The 26,986-nt window shown below is 42.1% G+C and overlaps 1 protein-coding gene across 2 annotated transcripts in view; it reads right to left on the bottom strand.

Annotated features, from left to right (window-relative positions):
- Positions 1 to 296: 296 nt before the first annotated feature.
- The window catches only part of ADK (adenosine kinase), a 160,298-nt gene continuing 133,608 nt past the window's right edge, over positions 297 to 26,986 (bottom strand). Inside the window, exons 8-11 of one of the 2 annotated variants that reach the window (XM_018569297.1) lie at positions 25,599 to 25,634; positions 20,577 to 20,691; positions 8,252 to 8,338; positions 297 to 583 (exon numbers count right to left, since the gene is read on the bottom strand). In XM_018569297.1, coding sequence (XP_018424799.1) covers positions 459 to 583; positions 8,252 to 8,338; positions 20,577 to 20,691; positions 25,599 to 25,634 — 363 coding nt within the window. In that variant the 3' untranslated portion in view covers positions 297 to 458. The remainder of the gene's footprint in view (positions 584 to 8,251; positions 8,339 to 20,576; positions 20,692 to 25,598; positions 25,635 to 26,986) is intronic. The other variant, XM_018569298.1, reaches the window with a different exon arrangement.

Consider the following 26,986-nt stretch of genomic DNA (forward strand, 5'->3'; position numbering starts at 1 on the left):
ACATACTGTGAAGACCTATTTCCACCAATATTTGCAGAAGAATTGATTTTCTGCTAAAGATTCTCTCTTCCACTAGGGGATAAATATTGTAGGAGTTAAATATCACCAAAAATACTATGAAATCCAGAGGTTGTACCTGATATTTCCTATAAATTTAAGACTTGAGCAGCAAAAATTGTCCTAACAGTGTGGATGATCAGATAATTACAATTCACCGACTGATAACCCAACTAACACAAGTTAGGTTACCTTGAGTACACCTATTTAAACATTGCCCTCCCCAAATACTGGACACATTTTTTGGAAAAGAGGTAGAGAGACATGTGGGGAGGGTATATACTATATTTCAGAAGCTGACAGGAGTACAGAGTACAGTTTCTTTAATATGCCTGTGTAGAGGGAAGGAGAAAGAAGGAAGTAGGGACCTGCAGATCTTCTCACAGGCTTCATCCCTTTCATTATTTGAAGTCCGGTTTCTCTGGTAAAGTGCAGCCAGCTCGTCGAATAACCACGTTAGCAGAATAATGACCAGCTCGGATACACTCTTCCAAAGGCTTGTCAGACACCAACTGAGAAAGAAAACCTGCAAAAGAAAAATAAGAAAAAGTTAAGAACCTAAGTTTATGTATCTGCTTCCATTCTATAAGCCAAGCACAACAGGTCACGTAAATGGGAATTCTACCAAACAGTAATAGTCATGTCTGTGGAATCAAATTGCCTAGAAAAAAAATCTTAACAGTTCCCGCGCAAGCCTCCATTTGCCTGATAAAATAGATGCAAATATAGATTTCGAAAGTGGAAGAGTAAATGTCACAAAGTAGATATACCATTCCACAAATCTTATAGGTGAAGCTCCAGAAGAAAAAAATCGAATCTGTGCGCTAACTAAACTCCTCAATATGATCGTTCTATATTAAGCTGGTTACCTGGAATTTTGTATTAAAAAAAAAAAAAGTTACTGCATCTACCCTAAAAAGAAAGAATGAAATCAGCCCAAAACCACCCACTTGTAAAAGAAAGTAATGGAAGGTTTAATAAAAATGTTGACAAAAACGCGCAGACCGTTATTTGTGTAATTTTCCACCCTTTTCCTCCAAAATATGTTTATCTTCTGATACTGTGAAGACTAATTGCTGATCATACAACTTAAAATGTAAGTGAGGGGAGTCAATACAAGAACCAGTGTATATGAATCAATGTTGCTATTACCACCAAAGCAGCTCACATGGAGCTGGGGTCCAATGTGGAATTCCCCGTCCTCTATGACAATAGTCAGGCAGTGAAGTAATATAAATACAGGATGAACAAGATGACATTGGCAGCCTCCAATCTATTCTGTGAAGCTTGTTCTCAGTCTTGCTATGGCAACTACTGTTCTGTTGTTCAGATTTAAACCACATGAACCTTCAAACTATAAAGTTTTGAAAATAAGACTATTGCAACTTTTTTTTTGAAACACAAATGCCCAGACCAGGTTTAGTTGCCTCAGTACGACTTAAAAGATAACTATGGGGTAAGTGTTTCTCCCCATAGTTCTCTTTAGGGTTACGGGAGGACATATACTAACCTCCTCCCATGACCCAAAGCTCAGTATATTGCGTGCCATTGCCTGCTATATGCCGAGAGCTCCGCAGCCAGGATGGATCCCGACAATACTATCTAGAGGCAGAGCCAGCTGTGCCCGCCAACTGCACGCCTGTTCCTCCACTCAGCGCTGGAGGATCGTCGGGGGAGGGGGGGAAACCCTGCAGGGAGCGGTGACTAACAGTCATCGCTCACTGCAGGGAGCCGATCAGGAAGTGAGCGGATCGGCTGCATGTTTCTGCTCACTTCCCGATCAATAGACCCGACCTGTGACAGCTTCTTTGTCACAGGTCGGCTCTAACTATGAGGATGAGTGGAAATCACTCACCTCAGTTCTCCTTTAGGCCCCGTTCACATATAGCGAATTGTCGCGCGATTTCCGCCGCGATATCGCGCATTTTTGCCGCGCGATATCGCGAGAAGTCACCGGCCAATGCTATTCAATGGAGCTGTCTTAACTCCATGTCGCGCGTCGCAAGTCGCTTCTACCGGACCCTTTTTTCGGCTGATTTTGCGCGATTTTGCTTTTTTTCTATGGAGCCCGACGGAGAAGGTTGCGCTACCGTCGCTGGATCATCGCTGGAACGTCGCCCCGAAAGTCGCGCTATCCCGGCCGCTGCAAAGGTATGTTGCTATATGTGAACGGGGTCTTAAGGATAACTATGACTACTTTGTCTGCCTGACATTGGGCAATATAAATAAGAACAGTTGCACATTCCAAGTTCTCTGCTGCAAGTTTAAAGTGCAACTGAAGCCAAAAGGCTTTTCTATTTTTATTTTGGCTAGAGTGGAGTGAGATTAAACACCAGTCAGGTTTTAATTGCGATCTGTGTTTCAGTTAAGCAGGTTCACCCCCAGTATTTCTCCTGGTGATTGTCATCAATTACAGTGAAAGAAATCCCACATTTTGGGTTGTAATCAGAACTGGAAAGGTGGGGAATCTTTCAATGGGATCACTAGTTTTGGTTAATCTGCAGATCACCAGGGATTTCCTCACTTCCTTCCCCTCATGAAAAAGATGGCAAGAAACGAAAGCAGCCAGGGGTTGTAACCCTTCCTTACTCTATTCAAAACTAAAAAAAACATTTTGGCTTCAGTTCCACATTAACCACTTGCGGATCAGGGTGTTAAGGTGCCCATACACTGCACGATTATCGTACGATAATCGTATGCGATCGGTTTTTCGTACGATAATCGAGCAGTGTGAACGGAGACGTGCGACCGTTTCTACTGTACGGTCGCACGTCTTCTGTCGAACCAGCATGTTCAAAAACCAGCCGGGAATCGTACGATTCTCGGCTGGTTATTACGGTGCTCGGAAGATAAATGCTGAACGGGCCGGTGTGCGCACGCGCACACTGCCCGTTCAGCATTGCGGTCATCGGAAGCCCGCCCCTCAGGGGGGCGGGCTTGTGATGATCGAGAGTGCGATCTGCCTGTCCAAGATAGGCAGATCGTACGTTTTTTTAATCCCTTTACAACCATCGCAAGCCTAAAGTCTTGCGATGGTTGTAGAGTGTATGGCCACCTTAAAACCCCCTTCCTGTGCGGGCCATTTTTTTTTTAGTAGGTCCATGGGTATGGGTGTGTCATGTTTTTCACTCACTGATTGGTATGTCTATATAAAATTACTATATGTTATCTCTGCACCGTCATCTCTGAGCCTGACGAAGGGGACCCTGTGTGGCCCCGAAAGCGCTTGCCAATGAGAGAGAGCATCGGTCAATAAATGAGCACCTAATTGCTGTTATTATCGTTGGAGTGCTGGTGACGTCTTCCTTTTTGTCTACGTCGGGTAAATAGACACCAAGCTTTAAAATTGCGTGCGCCCGCAAAATCACAAAAAATTACCATGTCTAAAATTAGTTATAGGCGACACTTTAAAAGCTTTTTATCTCTTATCAGTTTAGTGTTATCAGTGATTAATGGCCCTACAATTATTGCTCGCAGTCTGATGTTCGCGGCGATATGCAACATGTGTGGCGTAATCGTTTTTGCACATAGGCGCACCCGATGCATATTTACATTCATAAGTTCGTACACACAGGGGACTTGAATTTTTTTTGTAATGTGACACTAATTCTTTTTTCTTTTACACTTATCTTGATTGCTCTCACATAGGGGGCTAAAAAGCTCCCCATGTGATAGCCAATATACAATGGAGACATCAAGGGTCTCTAAGACCCCTAATGTCTACTAGGGACCCCCAAAGAAGCTGATGAATCAAGAGATTTGCTTCACCAACTTCTCCTCTGGCTATAGAAGCCAGAGAAATGGCAGCAAAAGGCGGAAGTGATGTAATACACGGCACACTCACTAGTGAGTGTGCCATGATGCCTTTCTACTGTTCTACTGTTCAAAGCCCATTTCGTGTGCACCTTACTGTATAACTGGTAACAAATTGAGTGCGTTTCTCGTTTGTTTTGCTTTAGTGATGTAATACACATCGCTTCAGTCTTGAGAGAGGAGGAGAGATCAGCGGTGGGAGAATGCTGATCTCTCCTTCTCAGTACAGAGAGCACGAGCAGAAAAAAAATGTACAAAAATAAAATCACTTACATGTACGTCCACCCGCTGAGAAGCATCTGCCGTCCGCCCGTGTTTTTACAATGGGCGGACGGCAAGGGGTTAATTATTGCTCTCATGACAAGGAGCATTTTATATTTGGTCATATTGCTGGAGTTAAAGTCTTTGTTTGGGATACATTTTATTTCCTTTTAAATTAATAAGCTTTTAAACAAATAATGTCAATCTGTTTTCTTACAGTGTTATACCACATCTGTTTACAAACATTTAATAGAGGACATTCCCAGAGCACTTTAGACTAACGCAGAGCTGTACAGGAAGAGGAGGAGTCACGGTTATGACTCATTCACCTATGTGTCTAAAAATTCACACTGAGCTACTGAGTTATGTAAACCAGCTTTTTTACAACAGTGGGTAAGCAGAAACATAAAATATGCAACTGGAGCCTAAAGTGCCACCTCCTGGCTGCATATAAAAATCCAAAATATTCCATAGGCAGCAGCTAATATTTAACCACTTGCTGACCAGGTGTTTACACCCCCTTCCTGGCCAGGCCATTTTTCAGTATTCAGTGCTAAGGTTCTTTTGACTGATGTTTATTCCATCATGCAACGCTGTACTGAAATGAATTTTATAAATAATTTTGGGGACAGATAGAGCTTTCTTTTGATGGTATTTAATCACCACTGGGATTTCAATTTTTTGCTATATCAAGGAAAAATTACTGAAAATTTTGAAAAAAGTTTTTTCCCCATTATGTTAGGAAACAATTATTATTACCCAATTTTCTGGTAAAATCAAAAATTTCTCTTTTCACTTAACTTTATTGCTGTCACATAGGGGTTAAGAAACCCCCTATGTGATAGCAAAGAGGATGTGACAAGTCCTCTTTATGGAGACATTAGGACCCCTAATGTCACCTAGTACCCCCCAAAGTAGCAGATGAAGCAAAGATCTGCTTCATCAGATTATCCCAGCGTCTGAAGCTGGAGAGTAAAGTCCAAATCCCATTCGCACTGCCACGGTCTCAAAACCACAAGGTATATGTGGTGCCCAGGTGACCACGCGGATGGCGCCGTGCAAAACACTAATAGTAAATAAAAGTAATTCACCGGCACACACTTGAAGGGTTTTTAAAGTATTGATATGTTTATTCAATACCCAATGTCACATACTGTCATACGGTGCTAACGTTTCAGGTCCGCACAGTGATCCTTCATCAGAGCGACAGTGAGGCTGGAGAGTGACACAAGAATGCGGAAGTGATGTAATATACATCAGTTCTGCATTCTGACACGGAGAGGGGACCGGAGGGAGATCGTGTACCGATCTCCCTCTGATCCCCTTTCACAGAGCCACTATACTGGTCCCGGGCTCGTACCAGGCACAGCGGAGCCCAGGACCAGCGGACCACGGAAAGGGGGGAGACACACACGGACCGGTATCTTATACAAGCTATGGAGCCGGCGGATCGCTTGTATGTTAACAGGCATCGCTGCCTGTTTTTAAATTTAGGCAGTTACCCACTGGCAGGCACAAGTGGGCGTGGCTGAGCGGACGTTTAAAAATGCCAGGTTAAACAGCATATTTTAGTTCGGTCTATAATAAATAATATGTATAAAACACTATACATTCCCTTTCATTCAAACAAGACCTTTAAATTAAGTTAGTAAAAACACAAAGCACACTACTGCATACTCTACCCTGGGCTCCAGCACCCTAATACATTTGGGAGTAGCAAAATAATTAAAATGTAACCACTAGTGAAGGACACTTGGTCAGCGCTCCATCAACACTAGCACTTTCAAATGTGCGGTCCGATCAAGTCCGTCTTTCAAGTGGACCCGATCAGATGTCCAATGTTAGTCTATTGGCAGTCGTGTGTAAACTGACACCCGTCCATTTACACCTGGTTACCCCCAAATCTGGACAGGTCTAGAAAAACAAACAGAACAGAGATGCGTTTCGCTGGACCTGATCGTGCCGGATCAGGGGTAATCTTATGTGAACATACACATGTCTTTTTCCATCCGGTAGTTTTAGTTGTTTCCTCTATCACAAGGTGGAGGAAAAAAACTTTATGGACGCAGTGGTGATATCCGATCCACAACACTCTGATCAGGAGGGGATCTGTGCATGGATTCCCTCCTGATCAACCCATATGAAAGGGACTCTAAAGCTGCCCATCCACCTTGCGATCATCGGACGAAACTTTTTGCCCGATGATCAAACCGTCGTACGATTTTCGTACGGCGGCTCCATCCTGCCACAATTATCGCAAGGTTCAATCAGCGGTAGTTAAAGAAAACCCCTGGATGAATTGCGGTAATCGACCGCACGTGTTCTCGTTTGCGCATGAGCAATGTTAATCGCACGACTTTTGACATATGGAGACGCCACCAACCTTGCAAAATTGTACGATCGACTGAAGTTTTCGAACATGCAGGAAAGACAAAAGTCGTACGCTTGCACAGTACTGGCGGTTGCACACTCCCTATACACCTTGCGATTGTCGTACGAAATGTCAATTGCATACGATTATCGTATGATAATCGTAAGGTGTATGGGCACCTTTAGGTCTACTTCAAAATTGTGTGTCCTGACAGGCTTGGGGTTGTGTGTTGCTACCAAATCACCTTGATTATCATAAAACATAAAATGATATGTAAACACTAGCAGAAGACCAGAATAAAATATGTATATTAATTTCTTGCAGCACAATTATACATATCTCTATATAAAAAGAAGTTAATGACAGCCTGTTTACCAGCTTGTTCAATTCTCATATAATTATATTTGCAAACAAAGATACAGCAAAGCTACCATTACATAAGCACCACACTGCATAACATTATAAAATGATTAATCTGAGCCTGGAAAAGTCCTTAAAAGCTTCATTGCTTGCATTTCCTATTCAAGTGTTAGGACTGAACATTTTCATACTATTAAAACTGTGCTGATGCATGAAATTTAAAGTTACACATGAGACTGAATACTACATTTCATGCACTTGTATCCTCTGTAATTTAGCTCCCAGCAGAGAGGTTGCATGCTGGCAGGTGATTTGCTCATGTGTTGGTTGGTAAGTAGTTTAGCAAGTTAATGGCAAGAGATTATTGCAACAAAAGGCACAGTATTCAAAACATTCAGGAAGATTAGCAGCAGGAATCCCTAGAATGCAAAGGAATAATATATGAACCGTGGGTATGGGGTATGCAACTAAGTGTGTAAGATGCCATTGTAGATGCAGGATTTAATTTAGACACCAGTGGCATAAGATCACAATGCCATACACGCCTGATGCCCAACATGTAGCCTGCTGTGCTCCAGACCTCAAATCAGGTTTGCACCACAGCGAGCTGCGCACAGAGTTGGAACCAACGTCTGCCAAGGACAGCCACAGTCCAGCGCTAAATCCAGGAACTGAATCTATGCGCTCCTGCTACAGAACAATTCATAAAGCCTCATTTCACACAGCTAAATGTCGGCTCGTACAGATCTGTGCGACGTGCACGGCTATATCGGGTCATTCCCATTAAGGACAGGTGCTGCGTGGGATTGTACGCAGCAGCCTGTTCTTCCCTACGGGGGGTACACGGCCGTACGTTAACCCGAGCTGCACATACTTGAGGGTGCCCGTACACAGACAGGATGGATCCTGTCTGCGTCAGAGCATGACACCCACACGGATGTGCAGTTTGGGTGAACGTACAGCAGCATACGGCCGCGTCCTCCCATAGGGAAGAACAGGCTGCTGCGTACAATCCCACGCAGCACCTGTCCTTCCCGTGAACGGCCGCACGGATCTGTGCGGGCCGACACTTAGCTGTGTGAATCAAGGCCTAAATCTTGCTATGAAGAGCCAAACTATAAGAAGTAATCTGCTGCTGCAAAGCTGAACTGGATTTGATAGCCACTAAACAGATCTAGACCCCCGATGAATCAAAAAATAAAAAAATTACCTAAATTGAATGCTCAATTTAAAAAAGGGAAATTCCACCTTTTTGGAGGGAAAAAAAAAAAGCACACTTATTCAAAGAAAAAATATTTTTCTGCATTGGAGCCTGTAAAGCATTGCAACCTCAGCAGTGGATCGGTTCCCTATGTTTACTATACCACCATTGCCAAACACAGTACTTACCCCCAACAAACGCATCTCCAGCTCCATTGGTGTCTACTATTTTACTCTGGTCGATCACTAACACAGGGAATGCCACAACTTCATCCACTGGAAAGAGAAAGCTATAGATTACACAACATGCCATACCATGTAAGCAACTTCTAAAGATCCTTCATATATGTAAGAAGCAATGCACAACAATCAAATATGCAAAAAGTGAAAACCAATAATAGTAAGTAAACCGGCTTAACATTAATTATGATGAGTGGTATCTTATGTGCTGTGAATATTAATGGTCCAGTTGTTACAAGATCAGCATCATCTGATTTTTTTTGAAAGGGGTGTGTGTATTATATATTTTCTCTTATGTCTCATTTTAAATACTGAAACAGAGTGACGGCAGAAAAAGTTCAGGTGGTGCATCTAGTCTGCCTGTTTGTTGTTTTTTTTTTATTTAGTCTTTTTGCATAGCCAGTATAGAGCTGTGTTTGTCCTCAGCATGTTTAAAATCACTCTTAACTGTTAACGCACTACCTCTGCTGGCAGTCTGTTGCAAGCATCAACTACTCTAGTAAAAATACTTTAAGGTTAAGGTGCCCATACACTGTGCGATTATCGCACGATAATCGCGGGAAATCCCGCGATTGTACGATAATCGTAAAGTGTATGGAAGGCGTGCGACCGTCTTTACTGTACGGTCGCACGTCTTTTGTCTTAGGAGCATGCTAGAAAACCAGCCGAGAATCGTACGATTTTCGGCTGGTTTTTAGCATGATCGTAAGATCAATGCCGCACTGGCCGGTATGCGCACGCGCACACTGCCCGTTGCAGTCATCGGAAGCCCGCCTCTCAGGGGGCGGGCTTGCGATGATCACAAGTACGATCTGCCTGTCCAAGATGGGCAGATTGCACGTTTTTTTAAATTACTTTACAAACATCGCAAGACTAAGGTCTTGCGATGGTTGTAAAGTGTATGGCCACCTTTAGTTTTGAGCTTTCCTCCTGCTAGTTCGAGGTCATGTCCTTGGGTTCATCACCTGCGATCCACAATCCTGTTCACTCCTTTAATTTAACCCCTTCATGACTGAGGCCTTTTTTTTTCTTTCATTTTTTGCACCCATGTTATATTCCACGTTTTAGGCCTGAAAATGACTTAAAACCCCCCAACATTATATATTTTCTGAATGCCAAGACCCTATAGAATAAAATGGCGGTAGTTGCAAATTTTTATGTTGCGCAATATTAGCGCAACTCCTTATTAAACCCCAAAATTTAGTGACAAATTTAATTAAATGCCCCAAAACACAACAAAATCCCAATTTTTTTTATGAAATATAAAAGATGAGGTTACAACGAGTAAAACGATACCCAACATGCCCAGGTTACAAATTGCGTGCATCCGTAAAACGGCGAAAAACCCCAGTACCCCAAAAAGTCCATAGAAGACGCTTCATCAATTTAGAGATACCCCAAAATACTGGCCCTAGAATTATTGCTCTCACTCCGGCGTGCGCGGCGATACCCAACATGTGTAGCGCGTTCGTCATTTTCATACGTAGGCGCACCCTACTTTTTTTTTTTACTGTACTTTGACTGCCATCACATAGGGAGGCTTACAAGCCCCCCCTCCCCCCCATGTGATAGCAGATGGTGGTGACAGGTACTCTTTAAGGTGATGCTGGGGGTCCAAAAGACCCCCAGTGTCACCTTTACACTAGAAATGAGCTATTGAAGTGCAGATCGCACTTCAATAGCTTATAGCTGGGATGCAGGAGCCCAGAACTGACAGCCCAGGGACCGGAAGTGATGCAATCTGCATCGCTCCCGGTCCCATAGAACGGGGAGGGGATCGATGAACGGAAGTTCGTCGATCTCCTCCCCAGCTCCCAGCGGACACCAAGGAAGCCGGTCCCGGGCCCGTAGGAGGGGCAACGGAGCCCGGAAAGCACGGCGGGGGTGCGACCCCTTCATCGAGGCAAGAAGCGATCTGGCGACAGGTAAGTCACCAGAATCGCTTCTGTTGTAAAGCCGACAGTCGGCTTTACAAGTTTAAACAGAGTCCCGGCGGAGTCTGTTTAAACAGCCCCGATGCTGGCGACGTACACTGTACGTCGTCAGTCACGAAGGGGTTAAAAGGCTTCAATTATGCCCCCCCCCCCCTTTCCCCAAGGCTGTAAATGTGCAGTTTCTGCACTCTCCCCTGTGTAGTATGGGTACAGAATAAAGATATGGTCTACAAGAGTATGATATGGTAGCATCTTTATCTGGCTTAGAAATCACAATTTAGGTGATTCCATACATGGAGGGGGAGCTGTCCAGTGTCAAATGCATTGTAAAATGTCTAGTAGTGTTGGGAATAGTAGCTTGTGATATGTTTTATATACCTAGGCAGGTAGACAATCACTACCAAGAACTTTATTAGTGGGTAGTATATTCATGACCTCTGTAAACTCTGCCTAAGTTTTATAGGAGGCATGTAACGTATGGGTAGTAAGTTGATGAAGAGACGTAGAGAAGAGATGTTAAAAGGTCTTGATGGGCATAGTTTGTCTACAGCTGGCCATTCACCTATAGATTATCTGCAGATTTTCTATGGTCAGATGGAAAAAGTGCCACAGATTCCTCCATCTACGCTTAACTGTGTGGATGGAGGATTCTCTCACTGGGCCAAGCTATAGAATCTTGCTAGTCGGCCCCGCTAGTGGCCATCCTGCACTCAAGAAGATCTGAGCACCAAGAAATGGAGACTAAAGGCAAACAGGAACAGCATAATACTTGTAGGCTACCTCTTCTGTGCTCCGCTAACTCAGTACATTCAAAAAAAGAGGACCAGTTGTATAGGCGAGCCAACTAGCCCATATTTTATAAAAGCGATCTCTCAAATTAGTAGAATAAGTCAATTCCTCTAGTTGACAAAATTTGGTCAAACCACTCCGCTGAGGGTGGAGATCAGTCTCTCTATCGAGCTGGTATAAGAGACTTGGCCGCATTTAACAGGTGTGATGTGATAGATCACTTATATTTGCCAATTTGTTCATCTGTACAGAGTTTTGCTTGTTTATGCATGTTTTGTACATTTACTTCAATGTGTCACAATCTGCTTCTAAAACCACACTTAATTTATGCTTGTACACGCAAAAATGCATGAAAACGTGCAGCAAGCAGCACATGTTTTATGTGCAAAAACACTGCCTAGGTGTGAATCAGGTCTAAACTAAGCAAGCTGGGTAAGGAAGCCTGCTGCTCAACTTTCAAAGATGTGGTTTTAAGCAAATGTTGGAAGACTAACCATTTAGCTTGGGTGGCTGGGTTATGGTTTTCCGAGTGTTTGTCTTAATGTGGGAAATCTCTTTAATGAGTAACCCACATAAAAATGCCTTGAGTGTGCCCCACACAACTGTCGGAGCTGTGAAATCCCTGTTCAAGGCAAGAGACTCTGCGATTAGAGGACATAATCGGATCAAGTCGTGGGAAAAGATTGAGCCAAAATGGACCGAGTTGCCACCCCATTCTACAGGGTAAATTACCAAAATTAGTCATTATCAATAAGGGATAAAAATCAGATACCTCTTCTCAGCACCAAATTACCTGCACTGCTTGTTAAAAGGACAACAGATGGAACCAAGTGACACTAGCTAAAGCAATCTCAACACCTAATTCTTGCCCTTCAATGCAGTGCAAAAAGCTTTGTGAATAAGGTGTTACAATCAGAAAAGAAAAAAAAAAGTGACAAACATTAACAATTCCATGAAGGAAAAAAAAAAATCCCTTCTCTAATGAAAACATGGAACACCATTTCATTTGCCAGTTCACACACGCTGCATGTGATAATGTAGCTTATTTATTGCTTGCAAGAACATCCACTTTATACACAAATGCCTAGATCCTTTAATGCTTGCACACACACAGCTCTGTAGCCTGATTAGCAGCAAAAACACAATTACAATGAATGTTTTAGCAGCAGACAATATTAAACACTTCGAGTAAGAACCACTGGGTATCCATGTTCCTTAAGTAATACAGATTTCATGTTCCAGCCATAACACATTTTGCCAAATGTATATACAAATACACCACCCATATGTTAGATGTATACTAATGTAATAGTGGCCCCCTCTCTGCTCCTTATTTACCGTGGCAACCATTTGGGAATTTTTTTAAGCAGCTGGCCTGTCAGAGCACACTGAATTTCAGGGCAAAGCAAGATAGGGAGCCGAGAGGTGCCAGGACAGCCCCACTCGTTATGGGCACTGCTCTGTTCATTATCATGTCAATGGAGTCTGAACCGACCAGACAAAGCAGGGTTATGAGAACCTCCCAGAGCATCCTGACTCAATCAAGCGACAATATTTCTTACAAGAGCATCTGTAACACAGACCTGATTATGTGGGGCCTGCTTAGGGTTGTTGTGAAAGGATGGTGATATTTGAGCTGGTCAACAAGTAAAAAGCAGCAACTAAGTGCAGGGATGCCATAGGTTCACAGAATGAGGATACTTTTAGTACCATCATATTCATTTACATAAGAGTCCGTTCTTGCCAATATTAATTTGCTTATCTCCAGCTTCTTGATAGGCATTTAAACAGCTCTTACGATTGTACTGAAAGGGCATGAGAGATGGTAGAATTTTACAGCAAATACGCCTCCGTGAAGTTTAAGAATCTAATCCACACTTCTGTGTTTAGCACACACTGGGGCGTGCGTACTCATGTAAACATTTATGGTTATGGACTGCACTGGGTGTGTTAAGTATTAAAAAAGCTGTATGATGCCCCATCCCTGCCCCCTCCTCCAATCACAGAATGCTTTGTATTCCTTTAAGAAAATACAAGGCAGTAAGCGAATGGGCAATGAAGTGAGGAAGGTCGGTGATACAGCCAGAGCACTTCGCTACTTCAGTCGATTCCCTCACTCCCCAGAAGCTTGGCGCTATGGGTATGAGAAGTCATGCTGCCCAGTAAGATTTTTATACTTTGCAGCAGCCCTCCAAAAATAGTACACAATAGGGATGCACTGGTACCGATACTAGTATGCCGAGTATTTGGGTACTCTCACTCGCCCAAATGCTCCAATGCCTAGCCAGATACTTCCTCCACTTGTGAGGAGAAAGCATGGAGCCGGCTTCCTGGCCAATCAGGAAGCCAGACACGTGTCATTACACAGCGCCCGGCTTCCTGATTGGCCAGAAAGCCGGCCCCATGCTTTGTCACCTAGTGACGAGAAGCATGGGCACAGCTTCCCTGCTAATCGGCCAGCCGGGTGGCGAGTCTTTGCGCGCTGCCCGGCTAATCAGGAAGCCAGGTGGCGGTCATTACACGCCACCTGGCTTCCTGAAAGGGACTTCCGGTACTCAGTATTGCCGAGTACCGAAAAAAAAAAAGAAAAAAAGATTGGTACTCGATACCGAAATACCGGTATCAGTGCATCTCTAGTACATAACATTCACACACTCATTGTAGTGGGCAAATCATTTTTCCTAGAATTCAGCTTACAAAAATATGCTGTTTACACTTTGAAGTAATTTTTACCTGCTTAAAAGTCCTACCTAGCTTCCCTCGTAACATAGTATTTGAGGTTGAATAAATAATGTAAAGGAGGATACTGGAGGGAGTTGTGGAAAGTTATGGAAAATAAAGAGAACAGGCAGGATCCAGAGCACAAAATGCATCCAAGCAGTCTTCACCATACTGTTGGTCATACTCTCTAAATAGTGCACTGCAGTCCTGGACCAATAAAGCACTTGGCAGCTAAGTCACACAGTTACAAATCAAGCTGGCCATACACCTATAGAGTATTTGCCGATTTTCTATGATCAGATGGAGAAAGTGCAACAGATTCCTCCATCTACGCTAAACTGTGTGCATGGGGGAATATCCCACTGGGCCAAGCTTCAGTAGCTTGCTAGTTGGCCCCGCTGGCTCTCAAAACACCTGAACAATGCCTGCATCCAAACAGATTGTTCAGGTATTTTGGCAGCCAGCGGGGCCAACTAGCAAGATAATGGACAGTGAAGCAGCAACAGCACACTGAGGCCACCCCTCTCTCTTGTTGCCATCACCGTCAGGCACAAGTGCATGAAGAAAAACCTGATAGGCTCATAATGCTGGCTCTCTTGTCCACGGTCAGCTTTGTTGTACAGGAGACAGATACTGAGCCAAGGTAATTTACGAATACCAGCTGTATTTAAGTAATAGTGACTTCTTACTCAATATATAACTGAATTAACTAGTGTTTTATTTTTTGCCAGAGACTTGGTTTTAAGTAAAATAATTTATATAGTTTCTAGTACAAGACTGGAGTGGTAAATATTAAAAAACAAATCTTTAGTTCATACTAGCAAAATAAATGGTTTCATTATATATGACTGTAAAATGCATAAGGCCGGAAACAGCTGGTAATTCACTTCACTATTTGTAATAAGTATGACATTGGAGAACCTGCAAGAATGTATGGGAAGGACAGAACTAGACATGAAATCTGAGAGTAACACAACTAAAAGCAAAAAGGCAATCAAGAAAGTAGACCTTGTATACAAACTCAAAGAAACACTGATCGAAGATGTTGCTCATATCAGCAGATTTCAGTCTGATGTTCTGTTTTAGCAGACTTAAAAATTACATCTGAATTTCAGTCACTCAACTGAATGAACAGTTAAACTAAACCTATGGGAGCTCTCTTACCTGACCAAGGATTTCAATTTCTGTTCATCTAGTTCTGAGAATAAAGCTGGCCATATAGATTTTCATTGCTGCCAAGAACCCTCGTTCCATTCTAGCTCAAATAGCTCATCATGCGCAGAGCAATCTCGATTTCGATAATCGTTCATTAGCAATACCAACACGCAAAATTTTGTCGATCGATAGAACGGATTTTCGTTTGCGCATGTGCAGTGCTTTTGCCATTTTGTTTTTTTATTGTACGAAAACGCCACTAATCCATCGCCTTTTGTTCAATTCTAAAAAAAGTTTTCCAGCCTCACCCTTTGAGAAAATTCGAGCAGGATTACAGTAAAAAAACAAAATCATTGGTGCCCCATCAACTGTTGGATTATCGTTCGAAAGACCATTCGTGGAAGATTTCCGAGTGACAATGGGCATTTTTACACAGCCCTGCCAGAAAGCACATTCTGGATGGCTACTTATCCTTACAGCAGTTGCACAATACAGCTGGGTCACACCTCTGCACTCTCAGCTCCCATCTCATGTGAGGGGATAGGCAAGAAGGAGCAACACTCTCATATAGCCCTCTGTTCACATGTTCCTCATCATGTGTTCATGCAGCACCCCAGGTTGACTCTTAGTGTTGCCCCTAACTCTCATGTGCAGAGAATTATAGGGAATAGACAACAAGTCAAATCCAGGTACTTAAAATAGTTAGATTTAAAATAATTTTAAACCACAACTGCAGCGTCACTCTTCTAATGGGGGAAATGCCTATTCCATAAAATGTATTTCCACATTTGCAGCCAAATTGAAATAACACCCATTATATATTGGTTGCATGTTTTCATCCACATAGCATAATTAAAAAAAATATTTACAAAGCTCCAAGCTCACTCCTGTGATGGACTATAATCTCAATACATACCAGTAAACTAAATATGAGATTATATTCCATCACTGCAGCAGGCTTGGAGTGGTGTCTACTTTACAGCACACACAGGGACCATGGGGTAGCCACTCCCCAGCACCAATTCAGAGATCATTTGAGGATCTACAACCGAGTGATACACAAAGATGATACATTTTTGTTAAGAGAACTATGGGGTAAGTGTTTTTCCCAATAGTTCTTTTAAGGGTCACATATACTAGCGTCCTCCCGTGACCCAAAGCTCTATACATCGTGAGCTATAGCTCGCAGTATACTGAGACCGCCGCAGCCCGACATTGTTGAGATCCACCCAGCTGTGTGAGTGACAGCTGGCTCAGCCTATTCATAGGCAGAGCCAGCTGTAACCGCCCCCTCCCCCGTCCGTTACCCCAGTCAGCTCTGGAGCATCGGAGCAGGGGAATCCCTGCAGGGAGCCGTGACCGACAGTGACCACTCTCTGCAGGGAGATGATCGAGAAGTGAGCGAGTGACGGTATGTGTTCGCTCACTTCCCGATCTATTGAGCCGACGTGCGACAGTTTCATTGGCACACGTCGGCTTGAACTATGAGGATGTGTCATTTTCACTCACCTCATAGTTCTCCTTTAAAAAGGTACTTGGATGGATTTTTCAGTTTCAAGTCCTGAGTTTAGGGTCACTTTAATGAGGTTACAGGTATGGAAAATATCTCTGGGACTACATGAAGTATGTTCCTTTGCTAGTATAACACTTGCATGGTGACATTTTAGTGTGTTTAAACTAATGTTTTAATGAATGCCTAAAAAAATTGGGGAGAATTTACCAAAACTGGAGCAGACAAAATCTGGAGCAGTTGCCCAGGGCAACCAATCAGCTTATCTCTTCAGTTTGTTCAGTTAAGATTTGAAAATGAAAGAGAAGCTGATTGGTCACCATGCAGAGCTGCTGCAGATTTTGTTTGCTCCGGTTTTGATAAATTCCCCTCATTGTCTTTTCTTTAATATCCATGGTCAAGTTTCAAATACCTAATGAGCTGCTATGAGCAGCATCTTAGATGTTTTTTTCTCCAGCTTTTATACAGGAGCTAGAAAATGAACCAGAAAGATAGTAAATTAGTATTTAAAGGTCACAAAATAATTTTGCACATTAACCTCTTTGCTAATTATAGTTTCCTGAAATGCATAAGCCAATTTTAAACCTTTTGAACAATTGGCATACACAAAGATGTTCCACGTGGACTAAAAGGCTGATTCTTTAAAAGTGAACAGAGAATTAAAGTGATTTTCTATAGCGACCAATCAGGATTCTAGTTTTATTTTTTCCAATAAAATGAAAGGCAAAGCCTGACTGGATACTACTGGGAATAACTCCAATTTTTTTTCTCATTCTCCGTTTTCCTATTTAAACAAAAGAGCCCCAAGAAGAAAGATGGGAAACCACTTTTTATAAATGGAAAAACACAAAACTTGTTTCACTTGCCAATTCTTTATTTAAACCAGGTCTAGACAAACAAAGAAAGAATTTTGTGACTGTTAAAAACATTATGGTATTGTGCAAAACTATAAGGAGGAAATCTGATAGATTTATTTGGAAATCATACTAAAGTGTATCCTTTCTGAGGTGCGCTGGGTACAGGGAAGAAGGCCAATTTTAATTATCTGATGTATAAAAATGATTTTGCAAAATAATTTTTTGTTATTTGAATATAAAACAAATTCAATAAAGTTTCAGTAAAGTTCTACAAGCACAGGAAAATTATTTGTGAAAGGCTGAGAAAATGTTGGTCCTTCAGTTAGGGAGAAACTAAAGCGCCCCCCCCCATACATGCATTGGTGTGCTGCGTTGAAAAGTAAAAGGCACCTCAATATAACTTCACAATACACATGTTCTGCAACACACGTCAGTAAACCAAAACCCATGGTGTAAAATGAATAAAAAGAAAATGCAACTGCACTAAATTTACATGCAACAAGGTGCGGTGTAGCCCATTAATTTTGAATAGTTTGCCAGATGTAGTGCCCTAGCACAAGCCTGAATGCATGAAAATGCATGTGGGTGTCGTGGTATGAATGGGCCCTGAAAATGATACAATTAGGAGAAAATATACATTTGTTTGGAAAAATCCTTTGCACTTTCCAAATTCTAATAACATTTCTAAGCAATGTATCGGAGGCCGTTTTACTGATGGAACATTTTAATCACATTTGTCTACAGAGGTGTAGTGTGGGCGTTTGCCTTTTTAGGGGCGCTGCAGGCAGCCGGCCCGCCCAGGCCCCATCGGATCAGCAGGCGGGCCCGGGCTGGAAGCGGCCGCTGCTATGCAGCGCTCTCCTCCCCACTGGGAGCAGGCTGCATGCTGTGTCCCCTCCAATCCCTGCGGCTCTCCCCCGCCTGTATGGGTACAAGGCAGCGGGGATCAGAACCGATCCAGCTGCCACCGCCCAATGGGGAGGAGAGAGCAGTGACAGGAGGAATTGGGATGGAGAGTGGGGTTGAGCTTCAGGATGCCGAGCGGAGGATCAGCATATTTGCTGATCCTTTAGTGTACTGTGTGCTGGAACGCAGTAACTCCTGTGTGCATACATGGGAATTAGATCACCGTGGTGAATTAAGATTGCCGAAAACTCCGGACCTCGAAGAAGACCAGGAAAAGATGGACGCATCAGCAACAGAGCAATGTGGAGGGGCACAAATGTCACATGGCTGGGTAAGGGCACTTTGAAAGTTGTGTGCCATAAAAGGGTAAATATGCTGTGCATACTTGCACATTAATTCTAAAGCCCACCCACCATGATGCAGAGCTTAGCATTAGCTTTAAAGCAGCTCTTTTGCCTCCTACATTTTTTTTTTTAAATGCTGACTATTAATATTTGCCACTCCAACTGCCTACAGTGGGGAAGCAGCCATGTGACATTCCAGCTTTTTTTCCCAAATCATTTTAACAAGGATCACACTGTGTATTAATAGTCAGACATTTTATGGGGTCTCTAGGTTACATTCTCAAAGTCTCCAAATAAATTTTTTTAATATTGTTTTTTTTTGTTTATATACACACACACACACACACACGTACGTACTTTTTACATTCACTTTAACACCACCACCCATCCTATCCTATCCCTTTTCCTCCGTCACGACCCTGGACTATTCCACCCAAAAAAACAATGCAACAAAGTCTACCTTCACTAAAAACTGAATGCCAAAACAACCAGTTGATCCAGTGATATTGGCAGCTTAATTTAGAAGCAAATTCTGCCTTGATGTAAATCCACTTAATTATTTGAATTTACTCCCACCTCCCTATGTGTTCTTTAGTGTGATTCATTCATTCATTCATTCATTCATTCATAATCATTTCCCAACATTTTGGAAGAAATTAAAGAATAATTTCAACCATCAGAAGCTCATTACACCTGTACCAGTTCTGAATGTCAAAAAGAAATTGTTGTGTTGGTTTCAGCATTTGTTTTATTAGGCCAAGTATGGGCAGTCCTTAGCCTGACATGATTTACAACAAAACTGTACATTTAATTATAAGCAGAAGAAATCCCAGACAGACGTTTTACTACAGCAATTAAAATCCTAATTATCCAATCTGAAAGGGATCCTGGTTCCTTACAATTAATTACCAAAGAAGCAAAAAAGCAGTCTCAAATTAGGTGAAGCAAACATTCCCCATGGTGAGTTCACTTCAAGATCACTGCAGCTACGTGGGTTCTATTTTTAATACTCAGACATAAATAGAACCCATGCTGGAAAAGAAACACATTTTTCCATACGCATTCTGTTATTAGTAACTTAATTTGTTTAAACAAGTCCCATGGAGTAGCAGCCTTTTAGAAATCGGTCCAATGTTAGTGATGATGACGTCGGTAAATGCAAAGAAAACATTTGCCGAATCCATCTAAACTAGGCTTTGAAAGAATGTAAGGAGCAATAATAGCAAGTAAGAGGGGTACTTAAATCCTATGTTAAAGTTACTCACGATAATTAAAAACTAAAACTAAGTAAGAGTGAATACTTACCCCACCAGCTATCTGCCCAGAAAATGTTCGCTGTTTTGAAGGGTTACACTTGCTGAAAAATCTTTCACATCCGACACTGCCAGGGGTGTTGGATGCCTGTACATACTCTGCACATTGTGCTTTCTTTTGCTCAATGCCTACATGACCACCAGACAAAGTGGTGATGTACGGGATGGAGAACCACAGCATGAGAGCAGGGTATCAGCCATTCAACACACCAGGTGCAAAAGATTCTTTGACAGCGGTAGAGAGCAAAGTCTGTGGTGCAGGTGAGTGGACTGGTCAATAATCACTCTAATCCGACCGCACAGCCATGTCATCTATTCACAGATCCTTTAACGGGATCTATGAATGGACAGACAAGTATCTGCCATTGTGGGCACTTGTAGTCTATTCATACTTCCTTCCATATTCCCATCTTGTAGCCGAAAGTGGACAGGGGCTGGGAGGCAGTGTGTGCCAGAGCATTGCAACTACAATCCACTGATAGCGGTTGCAATGCAGGTTTAAAAGCTGAAAACATTGAGAGAAAAAAAAAAACACACATTTTTCTTGGACTGTGTATACTTTTTTTTCATTAAAAGCTGGACTATGACTTTATGCACCTCACTAAGAATTGTTTATTTCACAGTGCTCATGTTAAAGGGTTAGTGCAGCACCAGCGGTTCTGTCAAAGCCTCTGTACAACATGACCAAATAAAGAGGATGGCAGTGTCCTTTAACAACGGCTCAAAGTGAGGTCACATCACCTACCAGTTGCCATGATGGTATCTTCATGTCCTTGAGTAAATACAATAACCCTTGGCCTTTTCGAGTTCACCTTTGGAAGAGCCTGAGCCTTTCTGGCAATCTCCTTGATATCTTCAGTCTAGGAAAAAACAAACAGTAAATTGTGAAAGCTCATAGTACAAAGACTCCAGTACTTCACATATTAAACACTTTCCTTTGTTATTCTTGATTGCAATTATGGAGTAAAAATAGCAAGATGTTCCCAGAAAGTTCCACAATTGTTCCAATAACTTTGAGAAGTTTGCCTCAACTCCACTTGATAATATAACAAGAAAACCACCACCAGTGTAGTAATGCTCATTCCAATTTCTTCTCTTCCACTGCTCATTAGCTTTTTGAAATGGAGAAGGGGGGAAATTGACATGAGGTGGGGGATGCATAGGGTTATAATTTCTTCTACAATGGATATTAATAGAAATAATGCAATAAGCAGCATTGCCTTTTGTACTTAATTTCTAAAAGACCACTCCTCACCTCCTTATCTCTATAACCCTTTTTTGCGCACACAGAGATGAGATTGTTAGACAAATAGAATTCTGGCAGGATCAATAGGTATTTTTTGCACTTATAGAAAACCTTCTATGTTAGATTTAGCAGATCAAAAAGTGAGCAGATAAGTACAGTTCATTGTTAAGGTTTACGTACACTTTGCCTGTAGTTCTTACAGGGCTTTACAATCAGCTCAACACACAAATTAAATACATATATAGGAGAACAGTATTACTTGCCACATTACTCAGACAGGGTCATGTTCTAAATCTCCCTGCAGACCACGTTGCAGTAAAGTAATATACAGTGTAGACTAGGAGCACACCACACTGTAAATTAACTATGACGAGCAGCAGCACGGGATAGTCCCGCTGCAAGGGTTAAGAATATTTTTTGTCCCCAACTTCCTCTTCAAGTTTACCCTATTGTCTCTCCCCTGTGAGAAGAATGTTCCGAGTGGCTGCACAGCTGATCACTTCTATAAATTGAAATGTTAGTGCATTCACCTGCCGCCTCCACATTCACGCTCATACCTCTGGTGATAAAAGCAAAGTCCTCTCCTGCTGCCAGTCTCACAGCTGCGATCTGTGTCCAGGATACCAAGCAAGGAGATTGGTAAACATGATACTTATATTCACCAATTCCTTTATGCTTTAGGTTAACTTAGGTTGTCACTGCGACAGCATTGTTTTATAAATGCATCACTTGAAATAGGGAAGCACCGGTTTTCGTTATTGAGTACCGATATTTTGCTTTCGGTACACGCCGATAATGGTGCTTCCACTGGCATGGAGCTGGCTTCCCAGGCAATCAGGAAGCCGGGTGGCATGTAATGACATGCTGCCCGGCTTCCTGATTGCCCGGCTCTAATGTGATTGGCTGGGAAACCGGCTTCCCAGCCAGTCAGCATTGAGCCAGCTTCCCAGCCAATCAGGAAGCTGGGAGGCAGGTTATTACCCGCCCCCCGCTTTCTGATTGCCCAGGAAGCCAGCTCCATGTTCCCCCTTTGGCACTGCTGGTCAGAGGAAATTTTCCTCTGACCGGAAGTTTCAGTACCGGGGAAAGCATCGAAGCAAATACTGGGTATCAGCACTGATACTAGTATCGTTGCATCCCTAATTTAAAATTTACAAATATTTTTAGTGCAGGAGCGAACTGTTCTGGTCCAGACAAAATCCGGACATCATGTGAACAAGCCCTCAGACTGCAAAGGTAAGTGCTGTCAACTAACTCTCAAAGTAGCAATTAAAACCAAACAATCCAAAGCAATGACCCAATTCAAGCATTTCCCTAGACAATAACATATGCCTCTGACTGTCAGAGCTGCTTGTTATTGCACAAACATTTTCAAACTTGCTGGAAAATGTCTGCCAACAGGATCAGGTTCATCTCACTTCTGAAAGAATAGGCATTAAAGCATTACTTGTGGTGTGCCGGTGCCACTGTCAGCAAAACACTGTCCCAGCTACTCAGTGCAACAGATCTCTGTGCAGAGCAGGGAACTTGCAAAGCATGTATAGATCTGAAGGAGTCAAGTCAACATTACAGGTTAGATTAAGTCTAGGCTTTAAAGGGGTTCAAGCGAAACTGTGCTTTTTCCCTTCAACACTTTCATGATTTCCATTCAACATATTGAGCACTAAAAAAAAAACAAAAAAAACTTAGTGACCATGTGCCCTATTCAGCTGCTAATACCAACCCAGCAACCCCATTTTGCAGGGGAAGAGAACTGGGAGCATGTGATTCAATCCTCTTCATTCTATATGGCAACACTGGTGCTTGATGACAGGCCACATAGGTACTCAACTCTGCCACAGTGAGAGTCCTCAGTCCTGTGTAAAAACTCAAATCCCAACCTGACACTAAAATGGAGCTTGTTGTCTTTACTCCCGTGGGTGAAAAGAGTGCCTGGGAATGAAGGGAGGCAAAGTATAAGCAGATGTAGGGAAAATAATTTAAGTGAATCTGCATGGATAAAGCACATGTTCACTTTAAGGTGTAGTGTTTAAAATGAGGGCTAATTTTACAGTTAAGTTTTAGGTTCACCATAAAGTGTATTTTCACTCTCGCAGCCAAACTGGGATATAACCATTTTTTTTTTACATGTTCCCATTTACATAGCAACAAATATAGCAAAACATATTTAAAATGCATCCATAAAGACAAAATTGGTACCCTCTTAGCCACTAAACTATCCCCTAAACCTAGAGTTTACACGTTCCCTAAAATTCGATGTACATCTGGCGCATACTCATTACATCCAGCAACTGTTCTTCAGGAATTTCACTTGTTTTTCACTAAACTTTATCAGGATAACACTCCAGTCTCATCTGATTCATTGAGATCATTTCTTAGTGAGGTTCACCTTCCACCCCTGTCATTGGATCATTCCATGATTATGGAAGCACCCATCTCGGCACTGGAAATTAAACAAGCTATCAAGCAGGCAAAATTGTCATCGGCTCCGGGCCCGGATGGACTGCCTGCCTTATATTATAAGAAGTTCTCGGATGTCTTGGTGACTCAATGGGAAAGATTCTTTAATGAAGTGAGACGGGGGAGTCCTTTACACACAGATTTAAATAGGGCCTATCTTACAGTTCTCCCTAAAGCCAACAAGGACTTGGGGGAAATTTCCAACTATAGACCGATCTCCTTGATAAACAATGATTTAAAAATTTCTGGAATTTTTCTCTGGGGACTATGTTTAAGGTTTAAGTAGATGTTGGGATATTTGGTCGGGGATGGAGCTACTCTTTTCGGACTCTTAAGCTGTTCTGCTTCCTTTAGTATCTATTTCTTTTTCCTCTTTTTTTTTTATTTATTTTTTTTTTCTTTATGCTCACACATGTGAGCCGTTTAGTACATAGATGCTGGGCAGAAAGTCTCCTATTTGATATAGATATGGAGGAGATCATAACAAATGTTTGCTTCAGACATAGGCGGATCCCTAGGTCAGATATTCCTCTCAGACTGTTCTAATTTTTGATTTTAGTGATGGGGGATAAATTGGCAAGAATAGGTGGACAGATATGTTCTGTTGTACAGAATTATTATATATTGTGTGTATAGCCTCTAGTGATCCCCTCCTACTACTTGATTACGCTAATGTGGAAGAAACTGTAATGCAATTGTATGTTATACTGATTGTGCATCATGTGCTATTTTTTTGTCTTATTGTAATTTGGAAAATTAATAAAATACTCAAGAGTTAAAATGCATGCAATATTTAAAATACATCTTGCAGTTTAAATTGTTTGTACTTGGTTAGGATTTCTTGGCTTAAGGGTTAAAATGTCTACATGCTTCTCCTTTTGCCTTTTGTAATGTTAAGAGGGGGCTTGAGGGGTAGATTCTTGGCTTCTGCATTCAGATATTAATGAGATAAAACACAATTCACATATTTCAGTCAATATATATATATATAATTCCGTATGCTGTGTGAATGGGAACAAACATATAGAAAGGGGTTTTCTCAAATTTGACTGCAAAAGAGGAAATTCACTTTAAGTGATGGAGAGTGTTTCAGGCTTAGGGCAAGGGTTGAGCATTGCAAAGTTACAAAACCAGTCTCCTTACAACTAGAGACAAGCAGAAACACTGTATATTGACCACAATAGACCACCAGAAGTCCAAACCACATAAAGGAAAGGCAGCTCATATGACATTTTTTGTTGTTGTAGATTATATATTTGTTGCCAAGGCGCACAATTCCAGCATGACAGGAGCAAGCACTCTTCTGGTTTAAAAGCCGCACAGTGAGCTGTCTCTTCCCCCATTGTAGCAATACCGAGCTCAGCCACTGCTGCAATGGGGAAGAGAGAGCTCACTGCACAGTTTTTGAAGGGAAGGGCAGACAGGGGAAAGGAGCCCTGTTCGCATTGCACACCCTGTGCATAAAAGTGACTCATTATTATTATACAGGATTTATATAGCGCCAACAGTTTGCGCAGCGCTTTACAAACTTAGCCTTTAAACCAGAGGTGGCAAAAGCTGTTGTGGAACTACAAGTCCCATGAGGCATTGCAAGACTGACCATTACAGGCATGACTTCCAGAAGCATGATGGGATTTGTAGTTAAAGCACAGCTGGAGGGCCAGAGTTGCCCATCCCTTCTTTAAGCCCTGACATGTAAAACTGCCTGTAAAGAGAGAATATATTTCACATTACTGTAATACAATAAGATCCTGCTAAGATGCTTGCATTGTACTTAATAATAGAAAGGCAACAGCAGGTCCTTCCCATTGCAAACGAACTTCATTATACGTGGGTGTTGCTGTGCCAAGCAGATTGGAGAACAGAGTGTCAAGAAGGTTCAAGAGCATTACCGCTGAAGTATCCAAGATTTGCCATGGCAACAGCAGTGAGCATCAATCAATGCCCAAAACATGGAATCCTGTTATAGGCTACAGCAACATAAAAACCTTAACCTTTCCATTTGTACATAAAGATTAGTAAGGCTGAAGAATAGGAAATGTCTGTGTGGTTTCCACATACCTCAAATCCTTGTTCCCTGGCAAAAGTAGCAGCTTCCTGGAATTTAGAAGAAAAAAAAAAATTCAGTAAATGACAAAAATAGTTAAACGACTAAATTCATCATATAAGATATGACTATATACGAAATGGGAAATACATCTAAATCACACTAAACTGTTTCAGGTCAATCTCAGTGTCTTACCAGCACCCTCCCAGGGTTCCCTTCTCCCTTTCTGCATATACCTTTTACATTTTTATGGTATTCGCTAGACAGCAAAGTTTATAAATGAATCATCAGTTATTAATAATGAATCCAAAGCATGGACTTGAGATTGTTGCACTAAACAGTTCAAACATTACTACCGTATGCAGAATTTTCTTAAGAAATCACGATTTTACAACATGCTCATATGAATTACTTGGCCAACAAAAAATAAAAATATATGTCAGTTGCTTAAAGAAGACATTTACCTGACTACCCAAAATAAAAGCAGTTACAAATGCTGTAGCTGCTAACTTCTAAAAAACACATACTTAGCCCAGCACTGGCTTGCTTGCACCTCAAGTCCTGCCAGCTTTTCCCCAGTGCTGCCATTTTGGATTCAGGTACCCTCTGTCACTTCCTCATCACTCACAGCAGCCCCATCCCCGCAAAGCAAAGCTGCACATGTGCGAGATCAACATACTGCAGGGAGACTGTTGAGGTCCCTGGGATGTGCAACATGTGTCCCAGGAGGCTAGGGACGGGCTCAGGGCTACGCCCTCTGTGCCTTGGTGGTGAATGAGCAAGTGCGAGTGAGCACCATCAGAAAAGGGTATTTGCTCTCTTTCCCCCCTAGAAAAACTTAAAATACCATGCGATTGTGTTACTGGGTTAGAATGATGCCAAGTTTTATTCTGTGTGCAGGTTGGCTTTAACTAAGAGGAAAAAGAGTAAAGTCAGTGAGATGAAAGAAATAAGATGGAAACTTAAAAAGGTATTTGTAGTAGACATTACAAACTAAATGTCAAGCCATCATCAAAGCGGTGTAAAGCTCAGGAGCCAAGCGCACCTAAAAACATACTGATGTCTGTAAGCCATTATTGTTGCCAACCACTTAAGCATGTGATTCCTGCCATTTCCTGCTTCCAACTCATGGGTTCTCCTTTGTTATGGCACCTGACACTTAAACGGTTAAAATGCATCCAAATACCTGTATATGACAGCAAAAGAACAGGACAAGGAAAGCCGCACTTTGTCAGGCAGGCTCGATTCTCTGAGATTTGTGATTGAAGTTAACTAGGAAGAGGCAATTGAAATGCCTTTATTCCTCTGCTCCTATGGGATAACAGATATTTCCCTCATTAACCAAGCTCCAGAATCATTACAATTACTGCCCGATGAAAATTAGCACTTACTGCGCCTTCCA

This window comes from Nanorana parkeri, unplaced genomic scaffold (assembly GCF_000935625.1).
Source record: "Nanorana parkeri isolate BGI_ZX_2015 unplaced genomic scaffold, ASM93562v1 scaffold1318, whole genome shotgun sequence".
Taxonomy (NCBI): domain Eukaryota; kingdom Metazoa; phylum Chordata; class Amphibia; order Anura; family Dicroglossidae; genus Nanorana; species Nanorana parkeri.